At 40.1% G+C, this 16045-nt stretch overlaps 1 protein-coding gene across 1 annotated transcript in view; it reads left to right on the top strand.

Moving 5' to 3' along the window:
* Positions 1–16045, top strand: part of pard3bb (par-3 family cell polarity regulator beta b) — a 463809-nt gene that overhangs the window by 129863 nt on the left and 317901 nt on the right. Inside the window, exon 4 of the mRNA XM_052143015.1 lies at positions 4327–4406. Coding sequence (XP_051998975.1) covers positions 4327–4406 — 80 coding nt within the window. The remainder of the gene's footprint in view (positions 1–4326; positions 4407–16045) is intronic.

Genomic DNA, 16045 nt, shown 5'->3' with positions numbered 1-16045 from the left:
TTTTACAAACACATCAAATAGTTAAACCAGTTGAAAATCTACAAATATACCAAACGATTTGTTTATTAACCATTAAGATCAGTTGGATGAAATGAAACCATTAAGATCAGTTCATGAGATGAAATGTATTCAAACGAATGAGAACAGATGTAAATAAAAAAAGTTTAATAGTAATATCATTATGACAGGTATTTACTTGATATTAGTACTAAGAATTTTGAAAATGTACCACTTGTGAAAATAGTTCCAAAGCAAAAAAAAAAAAAAAAATGTTTAAAAAACTCTTTTGGTATGACTTGGTATACATGACCAGGTGCCACTTATGCAACTTTATTTCTGGAAAATACTGTATATTCAATAACATTACTTAAAAAAATAGTACCCCACAACCACCATTCAAAATTGGCATTATTTTAGTTAATGATAGGCAGCCACAATGATAACAAAAGTAGCTATTACTACTGCAGATAATTAGAGTTAGGGATTTGAATGAACCCATAACCCTAAGTAAACTTCAGTGGGTTACTTTTCCCACACTGTTTGCACTACAGACATGAATGTTGCCTCAAATGGTGTGGCTTGTTGAGGAGAAGTGTGCTGCTACTTTACTGATCAATCGGGCAAAAAGAAAAAAAAATCAATTTGTATTGAAGGAAAGATCAACAGCTGACTGTAAGAAACCCCTTAAAGGAATTTTTCACCCAAAATTGAAAATTCTCTCTTCATTTACTCACTCTTATGCCGTACAATATCTGTATGATTTACTTTCTTCTGCAGAACAAAAACAAAGATTTTTAGAAGAATATCTCTGCTCTGTAGGTCCATACAATGCAAGTGAATGGTGATCAGCCCTTTGAAGCTCCAAAAGGCAGATAAAGAGCATAAAAGTAATCCATCAGACACCAGTGGTTTAATCAATGTCTTCTGAAGCAATCCAGTTGGTTTTGAACAGAACAGGAAAAAAAAATACTGTTCATTTCGACAGCAGTCTCCTTAAGGTGCGTACACACTGCCAGCGACATCACGCGACACCGACACCGACACCATACCATTAATTTTCAATGAGAGCACAGCGACTTCCGGCGACACGAGCTGTCGCGACCGTTGGCAACTAGATGTGGGCGTGTCCAGCGACGCGACAAAGTTGAGACAAGTTCAACTTTATTCAAACGAAGAGCGACTAACGGAAGCGACAGCCAATAGGAGGGAAGACGGGAGAGCTCACGTGATCCTTCTCTCTCTCTCTCTCTCTCTCTCTCTCTCTCTCAGCTCCTGCAGTAACGGAAAGATGGATGAATGGCTAATTCTTGCTGTTAGAAATTTTCCAGTGCTCTATGATATGTCTCTTCCCACGTACAAGGACATTTTTAAGAAAAATACTACGTGGAAAGGTGTATCTGAGATCGCGGGAATTTTATGGACCCAGACAGACCGGCATTTGCATTTTCGCCGCAGATAAACAGCCGCTATGGCAAACAGCACGCCTTGTTTCTCATTCATCTTTGATATAAAGCATTTTATGTACTGATTCCATTTATATTTAGTCTTTTCCCTCCAAAATGTTTGTTTTTAGTGGCAAGAAAAGAGAGTCGCTGTCAACAGCAATGGAATGGCATCCGTGAATGTCATTTATAAACGTTACTAGGCAACCAGTAGTGGGAACACCCACTAGCTACTTCACCGCCAGCCACTGGCGACCTGCAGCGACAAAGTCGCTGGCAGTGTGTACGCACCTTTAACGATCATGATTTCAAGCACGGTACACTTCATAGTGCTCGACACATGTGCAAAGCATTAGGTGGTGCTATAGGAAGTGTAATCAAGCTTGAAATCATTGTCCCAAGATACTGCGATGGCAAGATGTACAGTAAAAAAGGAGTTATATTTTGGTCTTTTCTGATCCAAAAACCAACTTGCTTAAATTTTTATTAAACCACTGGATTCGTCATACACATCTGGAATGGCATGAGGATGAGTAAATGATGAGAGAAATTTCATTTTTGGGTGAACTATCTCTTTAAGTTAAGAAAAGCCTTAGACCACATCCACACTAATACATTTTCATTTGAAAGCACGTCCTTTTCTCTATGTTTTGGCCTTCAATCCACACTGAGAAAGTGTATTTATCTAGCAAAAACTGAGCTTTTCAAAAATGCTCTCCCAATTGGATACCTTTGAAAACACGGTCTTCGCATTGTAGTGTGGACAGAGAAAATGGAGATATTTGAAAACGATGATATATTTGTTGTCATGTGATGCATTCATGTGATCCATTAAACCCAAAGCAATCAAGATGGAGGCCTATTTCCTAGCACTGTTTGTGCTTGCTACTTACTTTGATAACGTTGTTAGAGATAAATGTTACTTTGAACAACCATCAAATTGCATTCATTCAAAGGTGACTGGAAGTTTACTCTGAATTGCTGTCTGGTGGCAGAACACGAAGACAATTGTTTTTAGACTGTACATTGAAAGGCAGTTTTTCACATGCACAGTTAGGGGATTGATGAGTTTTCATATGTTTCAGTGTGGACAAGAAACTTTTTGAAAATGCTTGAAAACAGCAGTTTGGATAGTGAGCATTACGAAAGCACAGGTTTCAAATTTTACAGAAAACTTAGGGTTTTATTGACTTGAGGGGTTTCTTGCAACTGAACCCAGTGTCAGTTCTAGCCATCAGAATATCAGAGACTTGGGGGTGAGCTCTTTTGACTTGGACCAATAATCGTCAACCTAGCATCCCCCATAGCAACTCTTTAGCATTGTGGTGCTGATGTCCTATTTTTATATACAAATCTGTTTCTCAGTATGTCCACATCTTATGTAAATAATGAATGTATTACATACATTTATAGGTTTTATTTTTACACATTCAGTTAGAATATCACCCAGAGAACCATGAGGGGTCTTTTCCACTGAGAGCTGTGGCCCACATGCATGGTTAGAGATGTTTTAAATTATTGATGGAAGGCAACAAGTCTCAAATTTAAGCATGCTTGAGTGAAGCAGCCGACTGGAATTTACAAGGTGTCGTGTCAGAGCCTCTGACACAGAGACAGCCCTTGTTTACTGTGCTGAAAAAGAACAAAATATGCCTTTAAACCCTCTTGAAATGCTGTCAGATTTTTTTATATCCTTCCTCACTCTCACTGTGTGCTTGATATGCCCCTGCTCCAGTGAAGTGTGAATAAGTGAGATGTAAACTGTGTTTAACTCCAGGTTCTGAGTCAGCTGCTGCTGCTGAGCTGGAGGAATGAGACTGATAACAAGACAACAAATGCACACGTCCAGTCACGAAACAGAGTGTGCTGGGCTTAAGAATAGACAGTTGTTGAAGACAACATGAAACAGCATTCGCACCATGGATGCACAATATATCTGCAACCGATATATTATCCAGGAAACCAGGAAAAAGTTAATATTATTAACATGCTGATAATAGAATTACTGCAGATATTTCCGTAGATCATTTGTTACAGTTTGTTTGCATGCGGTTACTTGCATCACAGCATTGTGATTAAAACGAGTCCAAACAGATGCATGCATTTGCTCAGTTAAGGTTAGCCTAACCCTAACCCTCAGTTATCATAATTCTCTCATCATTTACTCAACTTTATGGCATCTCAAACTTATATGACTGACTTTCTTCTCCTGAACACAAACAAAAATATTTAGATGGAGATATGAGGTATTTTTGTCCATTCAATGCAAGTCAATGGGGTCCAACACTTTCAGGCTCCAAAAACAACATAAAGGCATCATAAAGATAATCCATACAATTTGAGTGGTTTAATCCATGTCTTGTGAAGCAATACGATCGGTTTTGGGTGGGGAACAGAATAAAATGTAACTCCTTTTTCACTATAAATCTTTACATCTGCAGTTTCCTAGGCACGATCATGATTTGAAGCTTGATTTCACTTTCTACACGCTTGACTGATGTACTGCATGTGTGCAAGTCTTTTTGGGAGCTTAAAAGTGTTGGACGCCATTGACTTGCATTGTGTGTGTGTGTGTGTGTGTGTGTGGGTGGGTGAGGGGGCATCTCATACCTCCTTTAAAATATTTTCATATGTGTTTTACAGAAGACAGTAAGTGTTAAGTATAAAGGTGAGTAAATGATGAGAGAATTATAATTTTGGGTGAATTATTACTTTAACACAACTTCAGAACAAAAGCAGCAATGTTGAACTGTATATATATATTTTGTCTAAAATATTTTAGTGTATAAAATATGTAATGAGGAGAAAAAAATGAACATTTTAAGTGTAGTTGACTTAGTAGTTTTTTTTCCTCCCTATTGTAACTGTGTGTGTTTGTTTTCAGGTACTCCTCTGTTGGTACGGAGTAGTAGTGATTCAGCCCTTTCATCCCCTCAGACTGATGATCTGAATGGCAGACACATGGTAAAACCACACTGACACATTCTCAAAGCTCTTTAAGAGTGCTGACCTCAGATCAGTTTCTTGCTGTTCATGTCATCACATAATTGTAACTTATCATCCTGTTCATGTCATCAAATGATTGTACTGTATGTATCACCATTTTTTCTAATGTTCATTCAATGTGTTCCACTTTAAGTTGTTATAACCTTACTGATCCTGCTGAACTAAACAAATGTTCGGGTGGTGACCATCTTATTTGACCATTAAAAAGCACCTTATTGCTTCTTACTGACCTCATACTGTAAGGGATGTTTTGGGCACTTTCATTCTGCATTTTGCTGGTCATCCATCATGGTGACATGTGGTGACATGAAGCTGATCTACCTGCAATAACCAGCTTAACCAGTTTGTTCCAGTAACAGACCAGCATGGCAAGTCTGAGATCTGCATCATGTTAGCTGTTCCAAATTGAATATAATCTAATAATAATTTAAAAAATATATATTTTTTTTCATCATGGCTTATATAAAATGCTACTTAACTCTTTCCCCGCCAGCGTTTTTAAAAAAAAGTTGCCAGCCACCGCCAGGGTTTTTGACGATTTTCGCTCAAATTTAATGGCCCGCAGAATATTTTCTTCCATGAATATATGAAGATGCTATATATCAAAATAAAGATCTGGGCCTCTGCTTTTAGGCAAAAAAAAACGATTTTATTTTATCTTCATTTGTTCTTTTTTTATTGCGACTTGAACAGAGGTAGGTTTTGTCAAAAAACAACATTTCAGACAAAAAGCTGAGAAAAAGGCATGTTTATGTCTGATATTTTGAGCTTCTCATACTCCACTTCTTCATGTTTGAGACGATCGCAGTCTGTTTCTTTGATCAAAGAGTTGCGTACTCTTTCAAAACATGCGCAGGGGTCTTCCTTACCGTATAACACCTAAAACACGGAAATCCGGAAAATTCCGTGTTTGGCGGGGAAGCGTTTTTTCATAAAACACGGAAAATTCCGTGTTTGGCGGGGAAAGAGTTAATGTGGAATTGCAAAAAATAATGACTGATTTCAAAGATGTTTTCCCAAACACTACCCCCGTCTTCCATTGGCCAGACACTGATGATCCCGCCCCAAACTCACATCACTGACTGAGCCAAATTTGATATTTTGGGCCACCCAAAGAAAGAGCAATGCTTTTATTGTGCCAGAGATTTACAATGTTTGCACTTTTCAGGGAAATCAAGCTACATATGACTTATTATTATGTGTTTCTGCACAAAAGGAGAGTACAAACTTCACCTTTAACATAATATTCAGCTAAAAGCATAATTTTTTTTTTTGGGGGGTCTTTATTTTATAGGACAGTAGAGTATGACAGGAAAGTAGGAGAGAGAGAGAGAGACAAAATTATACACAGTATCATATTCTTTGTAAGGAAAGTTGTTTTTGTAACCGGTTAAATTGCAGAAGGTCTTTGTCGCAAGGTTTCCATTAAGGCATCCAGACTGAAACCAACACTCTGACATTGATCCACTATTTTGTGTTCTTTCATAACCAACCATTCTCTTTTGTTGCATTTTCTTGTGTTTGCTCATTTTATCCTCTTCTCCCTCAATAAAATACACATCTAGAATAGCCACAAGGTTCTGATGAAATTGTATATGAAAAGAGCTGTATTGCTACAGTGGGTTGAATGCATTTGGAGCTTTGTCGAGTTAGTGAAGTATACCCATTTGTTTCTCTCTCCCCTGGTCTGCTTAATGGACTGTCTCACTCTCCCCCCACCTTGCTTAATGGACTGGCTCAGAATAGATGGAGTTTTTTTATGATTACCACTCTGCTCATTCAGGGCTTTTTTTGAAGCAGCGTAAATGGCTTTAATGTACTTCACCTCTCTTTCTTTCTCTCTTCTATGGCTGTCCTTTTTCACACTCTGAATTTCTTAATTTGTTTATTTCTGGGGGTTTTCTTTATTCTGTTCTCTTTTCATTTTTCCTCTTTGTCTGGCCACGTTTACTCATCAGTTGTATGTGGGATTTGTGTGTATATATGTGGGTTAGATCTTGAAAGTTCTGCTCTTTGGCTTTGCCATATAAATCCTCTCTTGTGCACCTTAGTCTGCTAATAATAAACATTATTTCATTATTTACTCACCCTCATGCCATCCCAGATGTGTATGAATTTATTTTTTTCTGCTGAACACAAACAAAGATTTTTAGAAGAATATCTCAGCTCTGAAGATCCATACAATGCAAGTGAATTTGAAGCTCCAAAAAGCACATAAAGACAGCATAAACGCAAACCATAAGACTCCAGTGGTTAAATCCATGTCTTCAGAAGTGATATGATAGGTGTGGGTGAGAAACAGATCAATGTTTAAGTTCTTTTTACTATCAATCTCCACTTTTTCTTTTCTTTTGTTTTTTGGGGATTTGCATTCTTAATGCATATTGCCACCTAATGGGCAGGGAGGAGAATTGATATAAAAAAAACATAAAACAACTTAAATATTGATCTGTTTCTCACCCACACCTATCATATTTCTTCTGAAGACATGGATTTAACCACTGGAGTCTTATGGATTACTTTTATTCTGCCTTTATGTGCTTGAGATTTGGAACTTCATATTTTTTATACCCATTCACTTGCTTTGGGAGTACTTACAGAGCTGAGGTATTCTTTTAAAAATCCTGTTCTCACTCCACTGTCTGGCCAAAAAGACAAAAAAAAAAATAATAATAATAAAAAAAAAAATATATATATATATATATATATATATATATATATATATATATATATATATATATATATATATATATACTACTACTACTATGGCCGTTCATGTCGAGTACGACAAACTGCTTCCCGTTTTGAGCGTCTCTCTTCCAGAAATGACTTGTAGGCCTCCTGAGAGTCCCTGCGGCCGTTGTTAATTGCTGTGCGCCATTTGGTTCTGTCATTTGCAAGTGCCTCCCAGTTGTCCAGGTTGATGGAGAAAGCCTGAAGATCCCTCTTAATGACGTCTTTAAAACATAGATGGGGGCGGCCATGTGTGCGGGGGGCATTTGCCAGCTCGCCATAAAGCAAGATTTTTGGAAGGCGAAAGTCATTTATTCGATATATATGCCCAGTCCAGCGGAGGAGGCGTTCACGGAGGATGGTGTACAGGTCACTGGAACCAGTTCTCTCAAGTATGACAGAGTTTGGCACATGATCCTTCCAGCATACACCCAGTATGGAACGAAGGCAGCGAAAATGGAAGGCGTTGAGGCGATGTTCGTGCCTCCTGTATGTTGTCCATGTCTCACTTGCATATAGTAAGGTGCTCAGTACACATGCATGGTACACACGAACTTTGAGGAGCAATGAGAGGTTCTTGTTGTGCCAGACACGCTTGCTCAGTTTTCCAAATGTTGATGATGCCTTCCCAATGCGCATGTCAAGCTCTGAGTCAAGGTTATTGTTGTTTGATACGGTGGAACCCAGGTAGGTGAATTTGTCTACCACAGATAGACATGTGTTGTTAATGTATACTGTAGGGTTTAGGGTTGCAGGTTGGGCAAGAATAACTGTCTTTTAAGACTAATCTGCAAACCAAACTCTAGACATGCAGCAGCAAAAGATGAGCAGAGTAGTTGTAGATCTGCCTCTGAGTGGGCAACAAAGGCAGCATCATCAGCATAAAGCAGCTCACGTACCAGAACATGGCGCACTTTAGCCTTCGCCCGCAGTCTGGCCATATTGAAAAGTTTTCCTGAGCTACGGGTATGTAGAAGAATACCCGAGTCACCAGGGAAGGCACGCGTAGTAGTGCAGAGAAGAAAATTCGAAGAGGGTAGGAGCAAGGACACATCCCTGCTTTACCCCACACCTTATCTGGAACTCATCAGAGCGAGTGCCTTCAGACTGTACAGTTGCCTTCATGCCCTCATGAAACTCAATGATCACCTTCAGTAACTTTGGAGGGCAGCCAAGTCTTTGTAAAATGAGGAAAAGTCCAGATCGACTAACGTAGTCAAAGGCCTTGGTCAAGTCTACAAACACCAAGAACAGAGGTTTATGCTGTTCTATACACTTTTCCTGTAGTTGACGGACACAGAAAACCATGTCTGCTATGGAGCGGCCAGTACGAAACCCACACTGGCTTTCTGTTCTATGGACTGGTGCCTTGTCGTGGCGGAACAGCTTGTGAGTCTCAATGACCCTGAGAGCTATGCTGGAGGGGGCCTTTTGTACCCCTGGTAGCTTCAAGCAAGCCAGACAGGTCAAAGGCGAGAGACCAGACGAAATCCAGTAAACCCTGCCAGCCCGGCAGCAGGGGCTGGTATGCTGAGTATCAGATCGTGCCTGCTGTCACAGCACCTGAGTCGGTCTATCTCAGCCGCCCGGTGAGCAGAAGAGCACTTCGCCAATGGTCACGGGGCAATAGACCTAGTTAGCTGGTCACTGCGGGGCAACTCATAACTACACCAACCGTCACACATTTCTGTTCCATTGGAATTTGTAGCATTGAGTCCAGAGGTGGAAGGTTGACCTGGGCGAGCATCCTTTCACTTAAAATTTTGCCCGGGCGCTCTCTACTATGAGCATCTCATCTCTCCATTATGACGTCTAATATTCAGCCTCCACGACTGGCAACTCGGGAGCACTCTGTCCTTAAGAGTGCTGTCATTGCTCGGCAAGGTTCGCGTGTACGGCAGGCGCGACCTGGTCATCATCATGCAACTGTCGCATATACCTCCATCGCATGCTGGAATGTGCGATTGCTTGGCGTTAGTTCTGACATGGACTGCGTCTCACCTCGTAAATCAGCCCTGATTGATGCAGAACTACTCCGACTTAACATCTCCATCGCTGCTCTGAGTGAAACTTGGCTGACCGGTTTTGGTTCTGTCCAGGAAAAAACTACACTTTATTCTGGAACGGATACCCAGATGGTGACAGACCAATGCACGGAGTTGGCTTTGCAATTCAAAACAAGCTAATGTCCTCAGTGGAAAAACCTGTCCCCATCTCCTCACGTCTTTCCTCACTGCGCCTGCACACAATCTGTGGCCCAGTTACAATCATAGCCACTTACGCCCCTACGCTGACTTCCGAACTAGATGTAAAGGAATCATTTTACAGTCAACTGAGCTCCATTATTCAGAAGACCTCCTCAACTGAACGTCTGATTATCCTTGGTGACTTTAATGCCAGAGTGGGTGCTAACTCCAGTGCATGGCCTGATATTCTGGGAAGCCATGGATATGGCAACATGAATGACAAAGGTCAGCGCTTACTGGAACTCTGCAGCACCCACAAACTCTGTGTCCCCTCTTCATTCTTTCAGGGCTCAAGTTCCTCTAAAGTCACCTGGCGTCATCCACGTTCTAAGCGCTGGCACCAACTTGACCATGTACTGGTGAAGCGTGAGCATTTGAAGGAAGTAACACACTGCCGATCACTGCACTCAGCAGATTGTGACACTGATCATGCCCTTCTACGTTGTAAATTAAGGATGGTCCCAAGCAAGTTTCATTACGCAAGGCCCAAGCCTACTCCTCGTCTGGATATTTCTGCAACCTATGTTCCTGCGTCGCAGTATACGTTCCAGGAACTACTTGCTTCCAGCTTTGACTCTTCACCTCCTCATGAAGATATCACGACTGCCTGGCAGCACTTCCACTCTGTTACCACAAAGGCTGCATTTTCCATCTTTGGAAAGCGATCCAGATCACAGCCTGACTGGTTCAAAACCCATGCCTGCCTGCTCCTACCTGCAATTGACTCTAAGCGTTCAGCAAGACTGTCCTATCTGCAGCATAACACTCGCTCAAATAGGGCAGCATTGAAGCAGGCATGCCGCAATGTCCAAAGGGTCACTCACACAGCCATGCAGGCTTACTGGAGCACATTGTGTGAACGTATTGAGTTAAGTGCGTCCATTGGAAACATCCGAGGTGTCTTTGAAGGTCTGAAAGAATCCTTGGGCCCAGTCCCTAAAAAATCCTCTCCACTCCGTTCCCTATCAGCCGAACTTCTGACCGATGTGGAATCTCAATTGGCGAGATGGGCAGAGCACTACAGCCTTCTCTATGCTCAGCCTGTCACAGCCAATACATTGGCAATAACTGCTGCTATTCCTGAGCTCCCCCCTATGTCTGATCTGGATGCAGACATTACCATCGAGGAAGTCAAATCTGCAATTAAGGCACTAAAAAATAACAAGTCTCCTGGAGCTGACGGCCTCCCCCCTGAGGCTTATAAGGCAGGCGGTGATGTTCTTGCCTCTGTTCTACATCATCTGGTTGTGATGTGTTGGAACAGTGGATATCTCCCAGATGTCCTTAGAGATGCCAGCATCATCTCCATCTATAAAAACAAGGGGGGCCGTGCAGACTGTAACAACTTCAGAGGAATATCTCTGCTCAGTCTTGCTGGCAAGATATTTGCTTGCACTATTCTACCACATCTACAAATCCTTGCTGACCGTATCCTCCCTGAAAGCCAGTGTGGGTTTCGTACTGGCCGCTCCATAGCAATATATATAACAATATAGCATGACCCAAAAGCTTGCATCTCATTGGTCAGTGAGATTATTTACTGAGCATACTATGAAAAACATGTGAAATATAAAGGTTTACAGAACCAATTTTTACTCTCAGTCTGAAGGGGTCCATAATAATTCATTGTTTTTTTAACAACGTGTAGTAATGAAAAAACATGCTCTGTATGAATAGGCCTTAACATGTAGCAGTGGCTGAGTGATTGATGCAAGTGGCAGATGACACGCTGATAATTAATTAGTGTTTTCTCACTGTTACACGTTTCTGTGTGCTTCTGGGTCTTTGTATGATTTATGGGGGTTTATGTGTTCTCCACAGCTGTTATAAACTGAGATCAGAGCAGAGACATTCCTGCAGTATCAGGTGGCATAGAGTTGCTCTGACATAATTTATGTGTCTGATGAGGGAGGGGGAAATGCTCTTTTGTCTGCACACCTTTAGACGTGCAGGAAAATCTTGTGTCTCTTCAGGCTTTTGCAGCACTACAGACAGCCACCTTCAACGCAAGCTGACAGATAAAGCTGCAGTATCAAGATTAATGAGCTTATCATTTTTCTCCAGGGTCAGAAGACCTCAAGTGTCTTACACCCCCTGTTCCCTGCGGGGTTAAGGGAATTCCCTCTCTTTCTGGGTGACAAGAATGTGAAGCGGCCAGCAGAACCATGAGAGTATAATATGCCCTCACACAACTTTGTCAGCTTTCCAGAATGCTCCACAAACATTCCTAAACAGGGACGCTTGCTCCCTCTGCAACTTGACTTCTGTTCTTTGTCCCTGGTTTCTGTCTTTAAGACCTTTGTCATCTTCTCTTTGTTGTTTTGTCTTACTTAGATATTCATTACACATTAAGGTTTTTTTTTGGCAGGTTTCCTATTTTTTTTCCCTGGGTGTTCTCACACCTGTGGCCATGCCTGTTTCCCTTTCCTGTTCCCTCTTCCCCCTCCCTTCCTTCATCTCTCACCTCATCTCCTGTATGTCATTTAGCTACTGGCTGGCTGACTCCTGTGTTTTCATTGTAGTTAAGAAGTTTTATTTTGCTTTGGGGCTCACAACACCTGTGGCACAGCAGAAATTGTGGTTTTCTGCTCTTACACACACACTCAAACTTACAGACAATATCTCTCTGTCTCACAGATACACACAAAGAAAGATAATAGGTTGTGCCAGGGAATATGGAACCAGTTTTTCGGGCAGATGGTGTGCTGCTGCATTTACTCTCTTGCCTTGTTTGCTCTTGTTCTGCTCGAAAGAGAGGGTAGACTCATGTAGCCAGACTTGGCTAATGGCTAATTTACCGGTGAATGCTTTGGGCCTGTGTTGAGTAGTCGTCGATTACATGTCAGTTGCTCTTGTTTTTTATAGCAAACATATATAGTAGACATATAAATTTGCAAAATAAAGCCAGAACTGTTGCACACTGTAACGTTACATGAATAAAACTTTTATCGACGTTATTGGTTACTTCAGTAACACGAACTTACTTCAAGCTGCCTTGGACAAAGAGGAGGAGGAAGATGATGCCGCTCCATGTCTCTCCTGAGAGCTCATCTTTACAGACTGATCGAAGACGATTATTAGATGATCGAAGGTCTCATATAATATAAAATTATATAATTATAGGTCAAATATTATTTACATATTGTTAGTAAGTAATACAACAAAGCACGACGTATTGCATAACTACAAATCACCGCGAGAGCTTTCCAATATGCGCGCCACTGAGTGACGTCTGTACATCCGAGAGAGAGCACCTGTCCATCAAAAGCTCACTATCCAATCAGAGTAGATCACTGTTAAGCCCACCCCCACGAGAGGTTTGTCTCAAAACAGCAAACGAAAAACTGCGAAGCATAAGCGAAATCTGTGGCAGTGTATTCAGAATCCACGATTTGCGAAAACGAATCTTTGAAAAACATTAACAAAAAATGAAGCATATTTGAAGAGCCTGTTAAATTCGTGCGACTGAGTTCATTTTTTTTTTCATTTTAATTGTGTTTGTCTTCTTTTGTAATGGAATATTTTTGATAGTTTCTGAAAAAGTTACGTTCAGTTTTATAAAGTTACGTTCAGTTTTATAAAGTTACATTCATTATTATTGACACAATCGTAATTCCATAATTACTCACCCTTAAGCCTGTATAAATTTTTTTCTTCCATGGAACACAAACGATGTTTGGCAGAATGTTAGTCTCAGTCACCATTGAATTTTTTTTTCTTCTATACAATGAAAGTGAATGATGACTGAAACGAGCATTCTGCCTAACATAATCTTTTGAGTTACAATGAAGAAAGAAAGTCATACTGGTTTGCAACAAGAATTCTCATCTTTGGGTGAACCATCCCTTTAAGTAACCTTTTAAGCAACTTTGGGTAACAATTCCTTAATAAGAGTACAGGTCAATACCTAGCACTTACATTACAAATGGCCAAATGTGTGCCATAACAGCAATCCCATGCAGAATTTCAGGCACTTCTCTGGCAACAATCCTCCTGCTTAGACAGGAAGAGACAGTCTGACCGATATGCAAAGCAGCCAACCACAGTTTTAGTTTTTTTTTTATGGTGACAGGGTTATCTTAAAAGGATTATTCCTCAATAATAAGCTGGTGTAGAAATAAATCATTAAAAACAGTTTGCTCTAAAACCGGGAGTTGATAACAGCATGGCAGTCAGATTAGAGTTTGTAAGTATGAGAAAGTGCTCTCCAGTTTTGTTTGCAATATGCATTAGGTGATCATTGAGAGGACTGTTGGCATTCTGTGCGTCTGCTGTCTAAGACTAGGGAGAGAAACATCTGGAAATAGTGGTTGGATAGAGGAGTTGGAAAGATATTAGGGTAACTAGCAACTAAAAAAAAAAAAGATTGAAAGGGTGAGGAAATTTGGCTTAGTAACATATATCTGTACTTCAGGGTTCTGTGAGTCCATATCACACCCTGTTGTTTGAAACTCTTTCATGTGGTTTGATAAGGCCCATCCAAGGCTAATATGAAACCATTATTTGCATATTTTTGCATGAAAATCTGCAGAATTCTGTGAATTTTAACAGTATAATGTGTTAAAATGAGCTGGGTGTACTACAGTCTCAGTGGTTGCTGAAAGCATTATTAAATTAGCTAAAATATTTAATCATATTTAATAAACAAGCACAAGGGGCAGGAGATATTTGGTTTGCTGCATATTCTGTGTGTGCTGATTCTGTATGGGCCTTACTGCTGCATATTATCTAAATTTACTTTGAAAATCATACTTTTCAGTTTAAAATCGGAACTCTAGAGCAGTGGTTCCCAAACTTTTTACAGTGGCGTACCCCTTCAAACATTCAATATCCTTTCACGTACCCCATCTCAAATGCATAGATAAAATTCACACTAGGTAATTTGAATATATGTCTGTTTAAAACAGTTATCCTTGTAAAACAACTCCCTTATATTAAACATGTTATAGTTTTACATGTTTTGTACATTTAATCATATATATATATATATATATATATATATATATATATATATATATATATATATATATATATATATATATATATATATATATATATATATATATTTTATTATTTTTTTGAATAAATGGCTGACTGATTGAGATGGGAATGCTAGATATGATATAACTGCATAACTGAAATCTCCCCCCTCATCGCGCGGTATGCAAGAATAGCGTTCGGTTCTGTGCCTGGAATTGCGCATCACTGCTGGTACTGAATTGCTGGCCGAATTTGAGCATTGAGGATAAGTATCTGTGCAATTGCGCAGTCAGCTCAAGGTGCTTTTTTTTATGTCACATTTGACACTATTAGCAAGGTTGAGCTCATTTGCTGGAAAAACATCATGTAGCAATGTAAAAACAGGTCTCTACTTTGCGAGCAAATGTGAGTGAAAATGACTGCGTGAATATGAAAATTATTTGGTGGCACTGAATGTCGGTGACACCTGTCGTCAAAGCTTATGAACTTATGCCATCAGAATCAAAACTCCCTATGCATCTAACCTTAAATACAAATTACTTTTTAAACTGCGAAGAAAAAAAACTAAAATCTTGGAAGACTGGCATGTATGGTAAAACAGTGAATACTTGCTATCACTAAGCTGCGTCACCTAGCACTGGGCTGGGCTGGTGAAAAAGTCTACTCATGAGTAGATGCATTTATTTAACCGCAAAATGTAGGGTTATTTCATTGCCTATTTTGGTGTTTCTACACTAGAGGGCACACAAAATAAATTTTGCCAGTGAGAAATTAACTGGGTTTGAATGTTATTTTAGACTGTGATGAAATTGAAAGAACGGTAAATCTCAGAATTGTATTTGCATACCCCCATTGTCACCTCAAGTACCCCCAGTTGTACACGTTCCCCCAGTTTGGGAAACACTGCTCTAGAGGATGGAAATAGCAGATAAGCTTTTGTAACCTTGGAAACCATTGCTTGCAGATACATCTCTACAGGTATTAGTCATGAGAGACTGAAATTCCAGAGAGATATATTTGTCCAATGTATCCCAGTCTGTTTTTATGCCTTCTGAATGTTTATGTCCCCTAAGAACTAATTAGTATGTGGATTTGTTTTTATCTCTGCTGGTTGTTATGTTGGTGGTCCGAGCAGGAACACAGAGACTTCACCCTGCTGTCCCACTGGCCACCTCTGGGCTTCAGAGAGGGTCAGCTGGCAGCACACCTCTGTTCTCAGGGATTATAGTGTTCTCTTGTTGGTGTATATGTCACTCGTGGCATGGAGGATGTCTATTGCTCTCACTGGCTAAGACACACATACCCTAATTAATGGGCTCGTTAACTGTGTATGTGGACTAATAGTTCATGATGTTTCTGCCTCTGTAGGAGCTTATTAATGGTCAACAACTGTAAACTTACCCACTATTAAAAATGCTGTCAGCAGGTTTTTTGGAATACTATTTTTAACCATTTAAACACATGCCATCATTCCAAAATCCTGCTCTCAAAAGACATTTCAAACATTGTTTGCTACCTGCTAGCAAGTGGCGCGCTTTTTTTATATTGCAACATGACAGGCCATCTCACTATACCAGATAATTACAGTTGTTTACACACCTGTGTTAAGCTGGACTTGAAGTAGAGGGTTTGCTGTTG

Source organism: Xyrauchen texanus, chromosome 14 (assembly GCF_025860055.1).
Source record: "Xyrauchen texanus isolate HMW12.3.18 chromosome 14, RBS_HiC_50CHRs, whole genome shotgun sequence".
Classification (NCBI taxonomy): Eukaryota; Metazoa; Chordata; class Actinopteri; order Cypriniformes; family Catostomidae; genus Xyrauchen; species Xyrauchen texanus.
Note: the sequence above shows the minus strand (reverse complement) of the source record. Positions and strands in the feature narration are given on the sequence as shown.